Raw genomic sequence first — 15,535 nt, forward strand, 5'->3', positions numbered from 1 at the left:
TAGTAGTAGTAGTAGTAGTAGTAGTAGTAGTAGTAGTAGTAGTAATAGTAATAGGTGGTGGTAATGTTGATAATAGTGGTAGTGTTGTTGGTGGTGCTGGTAATATACACACTTATGTTGATCGTGTTGGTGACTCCAGCGCAAGATAGCTCGCGGAAAAGAAGTTGCGCAAGCGTTACTTATACCTCATACCAAGCGAGCTGTACGTCTCCCGCGATTGCGGCCACGCGTCTCTGTATGCGGCCACGTTGCTATCTATCTACTGCAAAGCGAATGAGAATGAAAGAGTAAGAGATAGATAGAAATAGATAGAGATAGAGAGAGAGAGAGAGAGAGAGAGAGAGAGAGAGAGAGAGATGTAAGAATCTAAAGGCGAACGCCTAACTCGCTCTACGTAAGTACGTACATACGTACCTACCAACGTACCTATGTATGTATGTATGTAAGTACTTACGTATATATCTAAGAGTCTCTCTTTTCAACTAGTAGATAGAACACTCTAGTAAGAAGAGAGAAGGCCGTCTATATAGCGTTTCTACGTACCGGAGCAACTATAGTGAATTTATACACGGCCACGGTGCGTTCCCACGCCTAGAACATGCGAGAGAGCACTTGGTCTCTCTTCGGCCTAATGCCCGACACTCTCTGCCTTGTCTTTCTTTCTTTCTTTCCTTCCTTCTCTCTCTCACACACACACACTCTCTCTCTCTCTCTCTCTCTCTCTCTCTCTCTCTTTCTCTCTTTCTCCCTCTCCCTCTCACTCTTTCTCTTTCTACGACTGCTCCGCCAATCCACGACCAAAGAAAATCGCGGAAAATCTGGAGCATACCAAAGTGGTATGCGCCATTGTCCTAAGACTGGGAGTTGCTTAGAATGCAAGGAAAGCGGTCACGAAGTGTTAACACTTTACTAAATGTCTTGAGGTATGGAAATTCGTTGGTTTAAAAGGATCCGTTATTTAATGTGAGAAAAATGTCGGATGTAGATGATCGATAAAAGATTTTCGATTGATCGATCAACGGCGAACGTCATCGATCGATGGATAAGAACAATAAGTTACTATGATTCTTTCGCACGACTTCGTGAATCTTACGATGACTCGATAATAATAATAAGAAGAAAAAGAAGAAGACAAATTTTTGATAGGATAGTAATATATCTAAATTATGATTCATCGATCCTATAAAATCCAAAACAGATTACGGAAAATCTGGAACATACCAAAGTGGTGTGCGTCATTGTCCTAAGACTAGGAATTGCTTAGTATGCAAGAAAAGCTGTCACGAAGTGTTAACACTTTACTTTAAATGTCTTGAGGTATGGAAATTCGTTGGTTTAGAAAGATCCGTTATTTAATGTGAGAAAAATGTCGGACAAAGATAATCGACAAAAGATTTTCGATTGGTTGATCAACGTCAACGTCATCGATCGATGGATAAGAACAATAAGTTACTATGATTCTTTCGCACGACTTCGTGAATCTTACGATGACTCGATAATAATAATAATAAGAAGAAGAAGAAGAGGAATTCTTCTTGATAAGACCAATATATGTCTAAATCATGATTCATCGATCCTAAGCTTCAGAAGAGAATGACAGTTACTCTTTAGAAAATTTACGATCTCATTCGAGCAGGTATATCCGGTTAGCTCTATAATGCCAATGCTACTTGAAATAAAATGATAACCTGAAGAAAGAATATTCAACATGGGGAGGAATAAATAAATTCGATCTTATTTCAAGATACTTTGTGTTAGAACGTACCGTAATACGCATATTGTATGGATGGTGCTAAAAGCATAGAGCCTATCTTCCGTAATAGCTTGCTACTATAAACCTATGAATTTAACATCCGCACTTAGGCACACGTTACGTGTGCGTTATACACAGATATACAATGTATGTATGTAGAATATAATATATACAGAGAAACGTCTATTGGATCTCTCACAGTGAGAAGATACGATTATTGCTTTTTATTTCGCAATCCAAGCGAATATCACTGATTGTCCCATTTCCATTCGGATATTAGCATTAGGCGTGTTGGATTAGAGATTTTGTCGCGATCTCGAGCTCGCACAATAGCAATAACAAACGCATGCATACGCGGTGAAAATCCGCTTAACTTACCTATCTACCAGCGTTTCGAATTCGCCACGATGGCCGAAAGCGCCATCCGGATTGTTATTAATTTCTAATAAGCGAATTATTAAATTCGTATTAAGCTGACGTTCAATAGCATTTCGCCGACGTGTTTTCGAACAGCTATCGTCGATGATTAGGCACTTTCGTGAATTTCATACGAGAAAACTCGACATGATTTTCTACTATGTCATCACATAATTTCGAAATACTCTTGAATATGATAATTCTGACGAATTCTCTAATAATAATAATAATAATAATAATAATAATAATAATAATAGTAATAATAATAGCAACAACAACAACAACAATAATAATAATAATAATAATGATAATAATGATAATCATAATAATAATAAGGAAAATATAATCAAAGAGCATTGCCATCAGAAGAGAAACATTCTAATAATTTCGATCGTCTCATTTCAGATTCCTGATCGATTCGAAGAATGCGGTGGCCTGATAGAACGAAGAAACGCGGAGATTCATAGTTGTTGAAGAACGGCAAGGACGAAGAGAAAGAACAGGAAAGAAAAGAAAAAAGAAGAAAAGAAGAAGAAAGAGACAAGAGAAGTATCGTAAAGGATCGAAGCAGGATCTTCGATATCTTCGAGTTAAGGGGCAAACGGTTTAGCACCACGAAGACGATATTAAGAAGAAACGATTTAATGGACCTAACGGAGGCATTTGCCCCGGGCGGGGGCGGTGAGGATTTACCAAAAACGGATTTTTTTGATTTCGTAGTCTCGCCGCCTCCTCATTGTACATCTACGGACGGTGTTGTATCGGACGAGGAAAGCTTTCTCCATCGTACCACCTGTCGGAGTATCGGTTATCTTCAACAGAGTCACGAGGAGCACGAGTCGAGCCGAGATATTCACGGGTCCCCGTTCATAAAAGAGACCAATAACAACACGTTGACGGCACTGCCGCCGGTTTCGACGATAACCGGTTCACTCAGTCATCATCACCATCATCATCATCATCATCATCATCAGCATCACGTGCGGGCTCATCACGGTAACACCTGTAACGTACAGCAAAGTGGCGAACAGGTGGCAATGGATCAGTCCGATTGCGATTATTGGGCCACGGATGAGAGTAAAGAGCAAACGTGCAATATATTATTGGAGGATCTCAACAAGTATTGTTGGTCGGCCCATGCAAATGCACAGACGCATGGCAACGATTCTGTTAGCGTTCATCCGGGTGGACCGAACGATCATCATCAGACGGTCGGTCGAGGATGTAACGCGAACGATCGACAAAATACAGACGGTGCGATTTATACTTTGACGGTATTGAACAACGAGGCTAACTCGATGGACGCATTGGATTGTTGCAAGAGTCCACCGCCAACCTCGGGTGACTCATGGTCGTTGCGGCCTAATCTAGATCTCGACGCTATACTCAGCCTTGAGCCATCCTCGGCCGATCAGGAACACGATCAAACGACGAACATGGCGGAAGTATCGAGGACCGTCAACGATAGGTTTCATACCGATCGTTTCACCGTACCGAGCTCTCAATATACCACGGACGACAGTGGTTTCGTCGAGAGCAAGGAACTCTGTGCCAGAGCGCCGTCCGCCAACGCGAATTGCACCGGCGGCGGCGGCGGCGGTGGCGGCGGTGGTGGCGGTGGCGGTGGCGGTGGCGGTGGCGGTGGCGGCACCGGCGGCGGCGACAATAACAACGATTGGAAGTTGTCCGACCAGAATCTTCAGGAGGCTGCGGCGGTAGCAGCTGCCGCTGTGGCGGTTGGTGCCGGTGATTCGGCCGAGAGTCTTCTCAGAAGCGCTCTCCAAGGTAAACTTTACACAGGACCGACACAAGTGGTTTCCTCCTCGTCGCCGACGTCTCAAGGATCGGCCATGTCCATACCGGTTAGCAATAACGCGGCTATGCAAATGGTAACCGATCAACAGCAGCAGCAACAACAACAACAACAACAACAACAACAGCAACAGCAACAACAGCAACAACAGCAGCAACAACAACAACAACAAGACGAATCGATGCACGCCTGTACCGACGAAGATTTACTACTTTCTCAGTTAGATCAAACGACCTATCGACCTGGCGATTACGAGAAACTTAAGAGTATAGCGAATGAGGTAGTCGAGTCTTATTGCAGCCTCGAGCCAGTCTGCAACGTCTCCGCTACGACGACCGTGATGTATACGTTGGATCCTACCAGTGGTAGTCTAGGTACTATCACGTTACCAGCCGATCTTGGTCAAGTCAGCACCGTCACGGTGGTCACGGCTGCGCAACAGGACGTGCTTCAACAAACGAATCCTCGTACGGATGTCGAACAACAACAACAGCAGCAACAGCAGCCTCAACAGCAACAGCAGCAACAACAGCAGCCGCCAACGAATCAACTTCAAATGACTTCCTCTCGCGTCGGTGTCACTAATAAACCACCGAAGAAGTACTGCAGGCGAGCAAACAGAAATAACAACAATGCAAATAGCTCGAGCAACGGTAATGCCGCTGATGGCACTGGTAATTCTACTGGACAACAACAAGGTGCCTCCAGTGGCTCGCCAGGTAGCGTTCAACGAAAAGAACGTTCCTTACATTACTGTAGTATCTGTAGTAAAGGCTTCAAGGACAAATACAGCGTGAACGTTCACATCAGGACACATACCGGAGAGAAACCATTTGCCTGTTCGCTTTGCGGCAAGAGCTTCAGGCAAAAGGCGCACCTAGCTAAACATTATCAAACCCACGTAACCCAGAAACCAAGTGTTCAAGCCCAACAACCACCTAACAACGGTGGTAACAACAGTGGAAGTAATAATCCAAGTCCATCGGCGGAAACTACGAGTACCAATGCTACACCGACGACACCTATTACCAGTAGGAGTCAACAACATCCGGTTCAACTCGATCCAAACGGAAATGCATGCAATCCGCCGAGTTAGTTCGAATTGATTCATCTAATCGACTTTGAAGAGACTTCGAGATGCTTGCTTGACGTATCGTCGTTCGATCTTACACTCGCTTCGATGACTTCGTCGAGAATCGAATATCATTGCAAATGGGTCCATTTACATTCTTTAGCTGACGATTTCGTTTGAATAATTTTATTATTATTATTATTATTATTATTATTATTATTATTATTATTATCATTATCATTAATATTATTATGATTTTTATTATTACTATTAATATTAATATTATTACTATTATTATTATTATTATTACTATTATCATTATTATTAATATTATTAATATCATTATCGATGTTGGCTATTAATATGTGAATGGACCTTGTAATAAAAAATAATTAGCGAGATGACTAGAAACAAAAAAACATAAGGAAAAAAAATGATCGAGACAAGCGCTATTACATTGCAAAGAGCAGATCCATGACTATTCGTATTTTCGAGTCTCAATGAAATTCAAAAAAAAAAAGAAACAAACGAAAAGATCGTCTCGAGTATCACCGAATGCTCGTTAAATCCCTCTTGTTACGTCTTCTTTATTCATTCTTTTTTATTATTATTATTATTATTATTATTATCATTAATATTATTATTATTATTAATATTTTATTCCATTCTATTCTATTCTATTCTATTCTATTCTATTCTATTCTATTCTATTACTCTATTACTCTATTATATATTTTTATTTCCCCCCTCTCTCTCTTCTATATTTATATTTCGCCGACGCTTGGGTTCCATTGGCGTCGGGACAATAAGAAGAAAAAAAAAATGGTCGGCGCAAATTTTCAATCGAGTTCGCGCGACTACGCGACAAATTCTTGTTCCTAAGACGCGAATTATTATTGACGTGTTCCGATCGAATTACTACTATTCGATGATTCCACGATTGGCTAGGATGCGTCAAACGATGATTTTAATATTATAATACGATGATGAGATGAGACAATGTGTATAGGTATACGGATCATACGATGATCTATAATAGTAATATTTAATACCATTACCGAGAGATATTGTCGTTTTATAGAAAAATATTTTATATAACGAATGTTTTCTTTTTTTTTTATTATATAAATATATTATATATGAATATATTATATATGCATATAAATATATATATATATGTATGTATATATATATATATATATATATATATATATATATATATATGTATATGTATGCGTAGATACGCACGAAATTTTAATAGATATAACAAGTTATATCGTGAGAGTTATACGTTTTAAATAATTAGTAGCATGAGCTGTGATTTAGATACATACTCAATGATCGATCGATGATTAATAGAAAGAAAGAGAAAGAGAAAGAGAAAGAGAAAGAGAGAGAGTGTGCGCGTGTGGGTCTAAGCGAACGAATGAATGAATTAATGAATGTCACGAATGTTGCCGGAATACTAACCGGCTCTTTGGTACTTTCATAGTTTTATCTTTACTAACGAAAAAGAATATATATATATATATATTATACATAAACATACATGCCGCATACATACAAAATATATATATATATATTTTTTACAAATATCTGTGAAAACGAAGTGGCAACCATTGCTAAATAGTTAGATAGGCATAAACGTGTGAAGAAGAAATGAGACGTGATTTTAAGAATCGTTGGAGAGACTTCTCTATCTTTATTTCTTTCTATCTCTTTCTCTCTTTCTTTTTCCTTCTCTTTCTCTTTCTCTCTTTCTCTCTTTCTCTCTCTCTCTCTCTCTCTCTCTCTCTCTCTCTCTCTCTCTTTATTACGCTATTATTGTTATTGCTATTATTAATTTTATCGCGTGTCTTTCGTTACCGGTACACCGTAGAAAAGCGCAACGAATGCGCGAAACGCAATAACCATTTTATTATCGCGTGCGAGAGAGAGACAGAGAGAAAGAGAGAGAGAGAGAGAGAGAGAGAGAGAGAGAGAGAGAGAGAGAGAAAGTGAGAGTAAATGTAAAAGAAAGAAAGAAAGAGAGAGAGAGAAAGAGAGAGAGAGATAGATAGATAGATAGATAAATAGACAGAAGGAAACTGCCCTTAATTTCCATGGATCGTCACACTCGTCGGTTTTACTCCATGACATTCACTGCCTCCTTGCTAACATTTGCTTATGAAACTGACCTATGAACCTTACATCGATATTACGCCCATTTATTATTATTATTACTATTACTATTATTATTATTATTATTATTATTATTATTATTATTATTATTATTATTAATTATTAAATATTATTATCATTATTATTATTAATTATTATTAATTATTATAATGTTAGTACTATCATGTCATTATTACTATCATTATTGTAACATTTACACGCGCCTAAGAAACGATGCAGAAAAAATATCAGGTGCAGCCTCGAGGTGTTGTCGTTGTGTCAGTCTTTTTTTATAATTTATAATATATTTTTTTTCTTTTTTTTTTCTTTTGGTTTTTTTATTCTATTTTTCTTTTGGCCAATGGTTGTGCGATCTTTCTTCTTCTTCTTCTTCTTCTTCTTTTTCTCTTTCTTCTTTTTTTCTTCTTCTCACTTCAATCAGCGACCAATCGTGGCTCGGCCCTTGCGTTCATTATTACAACTATTTCAATCCGCATGAAATAATGGTACTAAAATATTTTCGATTTTATTTGTTCCGAGATTTTTTCTTCTCTCCATTTTTTTTTCTTCCTTCTTTTCTTTTTTTTTTTTGTTTATTCTTTTCTTTTTTTTTTTCTTCCAACGTAAAAAAGATTCAGTTGATTGATCTAACTTTTAAAACTATCGTTTTACAACTCCCAATAGGAACAATGAGAGAATGTGGCGCTGATCGATCGACGCATTTTAAGAATTCTAATCTCGAAACAGTGAAATATATGTATAGTATCTTATAGACAGTAAACCCGAAGATTTCTAACGAACAAAAGACCAATCCCGGTGGTCACTTGCAAAATAAATGGAGACACGATTCGTTACAGACCATTCGCCTGTGATTATGAAAGCATAGACTTTTTCATCTCGGCCTTGGAATTTAGTCGACACGTTTTCGAGAACCAATTGATATCACGGAGGAAAAGGTATATCGAGAATGGTTTAATGGAACCCACGAGAAATCCTTAACGATCGAGAGTTTAAACGTTTCTCTTAAAAATACAACATCGAGAAACCAGTAATTTCGGAAAAACTTCTCGCACGAGTTTCGAGGGTTAGCATTATGTAAATAACCTCGTGTTAGCAAGCGACAAATAATTGTGAAAACACGAAAGTCGTTCCTTTCGAATCACTGACGAAATATCATTGAATTTTCCATCGGTAACGTTTCACTAAGGAACAACGATACTATATCAAAATTATTTCACGAATTTGACGAAGTAAAAGAATGACGCTGCGAACACAAAAAAAAATCATATTTCGAAAAGGAACATAAGAAGACTTGAATTTGTTTTCTTCGTCCGTCTAACGAGTTCTGTCGAAGAAAAAGAAAGAAAAAGGATGAAGAAAAAGAAAGAAAAAAAAAAAGCAGAAAGGCTAAACAGGAAAAAAATTTTCAACTAAGAGGGGAAGTGAAGTTTCGTCGAACTTTTTGTCAGTTCCTTTTCTCTCTCTCTCTCTCTCTCTCTCTCTCTCTCTCTCTCTCTCTTTCTTTTTTTTAACTTTCTTCTCTTTCTTCTTTCTCTTTTCTTTTTCTATTTCAAGACAAAAAGAGAATGAACGACGAAGGATGCACGTGTCCTGGTATCAGAAAGGTCAGACTTTTCAAAAGACTTTTCAAGCCCGGTCAAGCCTGCTTCGTAATTACACGTTGCATCTCTCTGATATTGCGTTACGTGCATGCATTACGCATACACACACCCACACACACATATTCATACATATACATATAAATACATGTATGTATACACACATACTGTTCGTCTATGCTCGATCCTCCTCTTCTGTTGCTACTCCTCCTTCTTCTCTTTCTCCATCTCTTTCTCTGCTCTTCTACTTCTATATCTACTTCTACACTTCTTCTTCATTTTCTCGTACTTGGTAAGAAGGAGAAACGATAAATTCAATTCGTAGCTTGTGCTACGAATACGAGCAAAAGGGAAACGGTGTTGCTAAACGATCGTACGGACGAGTTGCGTTCGACGTTTAACGTTGTTCCTAGCGATAACCTTGTTGATAATCGTTACCTATGCGTTATCGATAAATCACACGATATATATCCTACCCCTTCGCTTCGGGAATAATTATTACCGTGGTAATATCGATGCCGGTCTGTGTGTTACTTCGTGTTCTAACAGCGACGATCACCGATTCTATACATATATGTATGTGGACATATATGTGTGTATGTATATATATATATATATATATGTATGTATGTATATATATATATATACAGTATACATCCGATAGCGATCGCGAGAACGAACGGTCGACGAGATAGTACGTATACGTATAACAGATTTCGCGCCAAGCTACGAGAATGCTAAAGAGACGACGATATCGATCTCTCGTTTCGCTCGAGAAAGGTTTTTCTCATTGGCTTATTTCCATTCCTTTGCAGGCCCCGATGACAGTATACTTGATCATTCGAAAAATTCTTTTTCTTTTCTCTTTTTCTTCTTCTTCTTCTTCTTCTTCTCTTTTTTCTTTATTTCTTTTTATTTTTTTTTACTTTAAACTTTCTCGAGTGTTACAGCTTTATTTCATCCGTTCACTTCATATTTCTTATTAATTATCATATATATTATGTTATATGTAAATATATATATATATATATATATATGTTCGCGTATATGATAAATTTATATGGTTTGATAAAATCAGTCATCTTAATTTTAACCGGTTGGCAAAGTGTTACGAATCAATGAGAGACTTTTCTAAGATTAGAGACTTACTAAAAAGATTATAATAACAAGACTCGCGTGTTCAAAGTACGATCGAAGAAAATTGATCATCGTTGTACGGAACGTTAGGCGAAACAACCTTTGCCATTTTGCACTATGCGAACTCCTATTGTTGCAGTCGTGCGATATGTCATGAGATTACGTTGAACGAACGTCGTCGAATATTCTCAAAAGCATTCCAAAGTGACTGAAATAGTATGGTGATTTCCTTAAAGAGAAAATAGAAGGAAAAAAAACAACGAAAAAGAAAAATAATCATCTACTAGAATACCGTTCGTAGAATAACGTTGGACAATACTTAATTCGATTAAAGATTTATTAATGATATTTACTTATACAACAATTTATACGTGAGCCTTAAAAAATATAGTTTTGTCACAATGATTTATGTACATTCGAAAATGATACGTCAGTGATCGAAAATTATAACATTGACGAATTACACGATCATATTATAAACGTAAATCATTGATAAAATCTATTTATTTATTCTTATCAATTTACGAGGATAAAGTTCAATTATAAATCATATTGATCCAACTAATGATTAACATTGTACGAAGTAATAGTATAATCATTAATTAACTTAAATATTGCCCAACACTATTCTATTTTTTACAAATGAAATAAAACGATACTTTCTATCTTATTTTCTTCAATTAAAGTGTGTCGATCCAGCCAGCATGCCATTTGTATTCCGGTCCTTCGAATATACGTATATACATATTTACTTAATTATTTATCCAACATGAACAAAACACAAATAATAATATATATGGTACAATTATTTCACTATATATATATATACAAACACACACACACATACATTCATACACACATATAGACATAAACGAAGGACAAGAACGATGTCGATGCAGTTCGATTCTGTAAAAAGAGAAAAGAAAATCAAAAGAAAACAAAAATAAAATCATTCTTTCATTCAATAAAAATCCTAATGAAGAATGCAATTATTTCAGAGAAGAAAACTCGACGTTTCAGTATCTTACGATCGATCTAATAAACGTTTTTCGCAAGAAAAAAAGGAAGAAAAAAAAAAGAAAAGAAAAGAAACTTACACAGCAACTGCAGTTAGACGAATTAAAACGTTTTATAAAACCCCACGAGGATTTCGATTTCTGGGAGCATCGCAACGAAACGATGCTACTAGGAAACGAAGTCGTTATTACGAAAGACGAAAGATCTTGTGTATAAAGTCGAGTTAAAGTCGAATCGAGTCGAGTCGACGACTCAAACGAGTCTTAAAACGAGTCTTTCTTCTAAATAGCGCGTTGCTTGAAATTCGTCGGAATGAATTAGCGTGCTCGTATGGTGATGATGATAAGATGATGTTCGTGATCGACTCTTTACATCGAAGAAGGTGAAGATAAATAAAAAAAAAAAATAAAATAAAAATATAAAATGAAAAGAAAAAGAAAGAAGAAAACAAAAATGAAAAGAAATGAAAAAGAGAGAGAAAAGCTCGATGATGGCAATGACAACGATGATGACGATGATGATCATAATGATGATGATGATGATGATGATGATGATGATGATGATGATAATGATGATGATGTTGCTATATGTCTATAAAGATAGGAAAGAGCGTGTGCGATACACTTCTGAGTAAGCGAGTAAGAGATATGATGAGAGCGACCTTATAAGGGATACAAACTAGTGTTTAAAGTCACCGCTCTATGGCTTTCACCAATTTAAAATCAGATTGCGATACGCCCGGCGTCTAATCACCGAGAAACGCGGCACGGTTTATATAGGAAGGAACGCGAGGAATCGGGATCGTAATCGATTCAACGAGTTTCGCGCATAGCTCATTATACTTATGCGGCTAAACGGTTACAATGAATCTTTTTTTTTTTTTTTTTAATTTTCTTTTTCTTTCTTTTTTTTTTTTTTTTATTCTTCTTTTATATATGATTTATGTATGTTTTATATATGTTTTTTTATATCGGACGATACGTACTTATATAGTTTCTAATCGCAAAAATTGAGAAGGAAACAAATGTTAGATAGTAATTTTAATATATGCTGTTTATCGAGCTGTAATAATTAAAAGTATCTCGAAATTTGCATATATGTATATGTGTATTTTTATGTATATGGATGATTGTTCAATGTATGATTTTTTAATTATTTCTAATGGTCATATTCACGTTCTTATATATATATATATATATATATATATATATATATATATATATATATATAAATTCTATAGAAATTTACAATTATCTTCAATGTGAGATTCAATTATTTATAATTTTGATATACGTTGATATAAATACCATAGAAAATTTTCAGCTATGTTCGACTTATGATTTCATTGTTTAAAATATTAATATTTGTTTATGCAAATTTAATAGAAACTCTCATATAATATATTCGATCTATGATTTCATTATTTACAACGTTCATATATGTTTATGAAAATTTTATAAATTCTATCTGTGATTTCATTATTTATAATGATCATATATGTTAATGCAAATTCTATTGAGACTTTTACGATTATTTGTTCGTCAATTACCTATACATATCAAATAAAAAAAAAAAAAGAAAGAAATACCAATACTAATAATAAAAGAACGACGAGAATTAGTTAGAGGAAGGTGAAAATGGACCTTTATGTTGGTTTTAATCGACCCAAACGTCCATAAGCGATATCAACCACGTACGAGACCTCTATATAGCCCGTTAACCTTCTGAAGGTAGAACGGAGGTGTGGCACACCCCCGTTTCTAAACACGAACGTACCAAGCTATAACAATGGTCTCCGTAGATGGAAGATTGCGCGCAAAAGTGCAACGTTCACGTGCAAAGGTCGCACGAAGAAAGAAAGACAGAGAGAGAGAGAAAGAAAGACAGAAAGAAAAAAAAAAGAGATATACACATACACTCAACTTCGACTCTCGGTGAACGAAATAAAATTACGTTTTAAGGATCGACATTCGAATGATTTCATTCTAATCCGTCCTCGTCGATCAAAATTTCTTCATCTATTTTTTTTTTTTTTTTTTCTTTTAATTTTCTACTCCTCCTTTTTCTTATTGTTTTATTCTTTCTTTCTATCTGTTCCTTTTTTTTATGATAATTCATTTTAAGAAAAGGATCTGTTATCACGATCGATAATTTCTTTCTTGATAAATATGACGGATTAAAATAAATAAAAAAATATTGATATTTGCTAATCAAAGCATCGACATTGACATCCTAAAGACATTTATACACTTATGTACTTACTTTTACACACAATCCTTTTCTTAGCCCGTGTTAAATAATACTCAATAGCTGGATTATTATTCGATCATATTTAAACCCCGCCACTCTCCTCCCTACCACTTTTTAATCGATACGTTCTTCGTTCATAATTTAATGTTATATACTTTTTGTTTTTATATTACAAAAAAAAATATATATATGTATACACATAGGTATATTATATATTATATTATATATTTTTCTCACGATAGATCCTAGCTCTTGTAAGCCGATAAAATTATTAGTATTGTAATAATTATTTTTATTATTATTATTATTATTATTATTATTATTATTATTATTATTATTAAACGTTTTAGCGATATTAATGGAGATAAACCGATGGTTTGTTAATTAACCCATTAAGAAAAGACGAATCCAATCACGAAGGTTACCATGGTAACGAAATATATCTAAGAAAAATAAGAAATAATTATCAACGAGATATTTTTTTATAATACTCAAGTGGCCTACACGGAGCCGAAGATGACAGATAATATTACTTTTTTTCTATCATCATTATTATTACTATTATTATTATTATTATTATTATTATTATTATTATTATTAATATTATCATCATTATCATGATAATTATTATTATTATTATTATCTTCATTATTATTAATATAGATATTATTGAAGGAAAAAGCGTGAAAATTTGAACAAAAGTACGTGTGATTTGAAGAGAGTTAAAATCGAAAGAATATCTCGAACCTACGATCTACGATCAAATATATAGTACGATTAAGTGTCGGCCTATTAAGTACAAAACCAGATCGTTATAATGATATTATAGATATCGCAGATTACTCTGTTATGTGAATAATTACATTTTATGTTGTTAACGAAGTCGTAATATATATATATGTAATATATAAACATACATAAATATATATATATATATTTATATATATATATATACGTATATGTATACATATAAATCTATATAAACGCCCAGAGATACAAAAAATGATATCTATATATAGCAGATATATATATATATATATACATATATATATATATGTGTATTTACACATGGTAAACATATAGAAAAAAAAAGTTACATATGCGTAAATTAGAAACATGCAGCTCTCTTCTTTTTCTTCTTCTTCTTCTTTTTCTCTTCTTTTTTCTTCTTCAATTTCTTTTCTCTCACTCGAAACAAACCACGACAATCGAAAATAATGTATCTTTTTTACATATCTCTCGATTTAATAGAGAGAGAGAGAGAGAGAGAGAGAGAGAGAGAGAGAGAGAAAGAGAGAGAGAATGAAAAATATTCATTTTTAGTTTCTCTCCTTTATTTGTTTGTTTGTTTTGTATACTTAGGCGTAATGATAATACGCGCACGAAAAATGTTTTGTACCAACGTGCAGGATGAAAATAAAGTAGATGTTTAATTCTTTTTTTTAAAAAAAAAATCCCTTTGGCTAATTAATGCAATAATTTTAAATTAATGATTGACACATACATGCATACTTATATGAATCGATCATTAATTTAATATTTACTATCATAATTAATTAATCATAATCGAAAGAAATAATTTTGCAATCGAATAAAAATAATATAATGATTTTTCACGTCTCTATTGAATAATTCGTCAATGATTTATGATCTATCTATCTACGAATAAAACAATTCAATGATTTATAATATGCCTAGGAAACAATAAATTTAATAATCATTGAAACTTAAAAAAGAATTACTTATATAGATACTTCAATCATTGACTGATTATTTCACAGGCATGCTGAATCATCGATTAATTTTATTAAGAAATAGGATCATTGACGAATTAATCCATAGAATCAATTACATCGCTATTCGTCATTTTCTTGCTTATTACCCAATGAATAATGAAACGTTTCAATATCTAATAAATATTATATATATATAAAATATTGCCAAATATATCTATACTGCCGAAAAAAAATAAAAATTAGAAAAATTAAATGAGAGTATTAGACTACTACGCTCTCATAGTTTTCTTACTAACTATTTCACATGTACCATATAGTACAGTACTTCAATGCTATATGGGGTACGTGGGAAAGGAGATATATATTATATATATATATATACACACATACACATATATGATGTATATAGATATACATAATATGTATATATATGTTCCATAGTTGATATTTTGTTGTTTTCGTAAAATAATTTATTTTTACCAATATGAACAAGAAAATTATGCAGCAATTACGAACGATAAATGCCGGTAAGATATATGTTACTTATATATCGATAGATAA

At 34.2% G+C, this 15,535-nt stretch overlaps 1 protein-coding gene across 3 annotated transcripts in view; it reads left to right on the top strand.

Moving 5' to 3' along the window:
* LOC122634383 (uncharacterized protein DDB_G0283357) overlaps positions 1–5,250 on the top strand; it is a 141,583-nt gene extending 136,333 nt beyond the window's left edge. For 2 of the 3 annotated variants that reach the window (XM_043823275.1, XM_043823274.1), the window contains exon 2: positions 2,576–5,250. In XM_043823275.1, coding sequence (XP_043679210.1) covers positions 2,815–5,079 — 2,265 coding nt within the window. In that variant the 5' untranslated portion in view covers positions 2,576–2,814 and the 3' untranslated portion in view covers positions 5,080–5,250. Of the gene's footprint in view, positions 1–344; positions 359–2,575 lie in introns of those variants that run through there. The other variant, XM_043823276.1, reaches the window with a different exon arrangement.
* The last annotated feature ends 10,285 nt before the right edge of the window (positions 5,251–15,535 follow it).

This window comes from Vespula pensylvanica, chromosome 14 (assembly GCF_014466175.1).
Source record: "Vespula pensylvanica isolate Volc-1 chromosome 14, ASM1446617v1, whole genome shotgun sequence".
NCBI lineage: Eukaryota > Metazoa > Arthropoda > Insecta > Hymenoptera > Vespidae > Vespula > Vespula pensylvanica.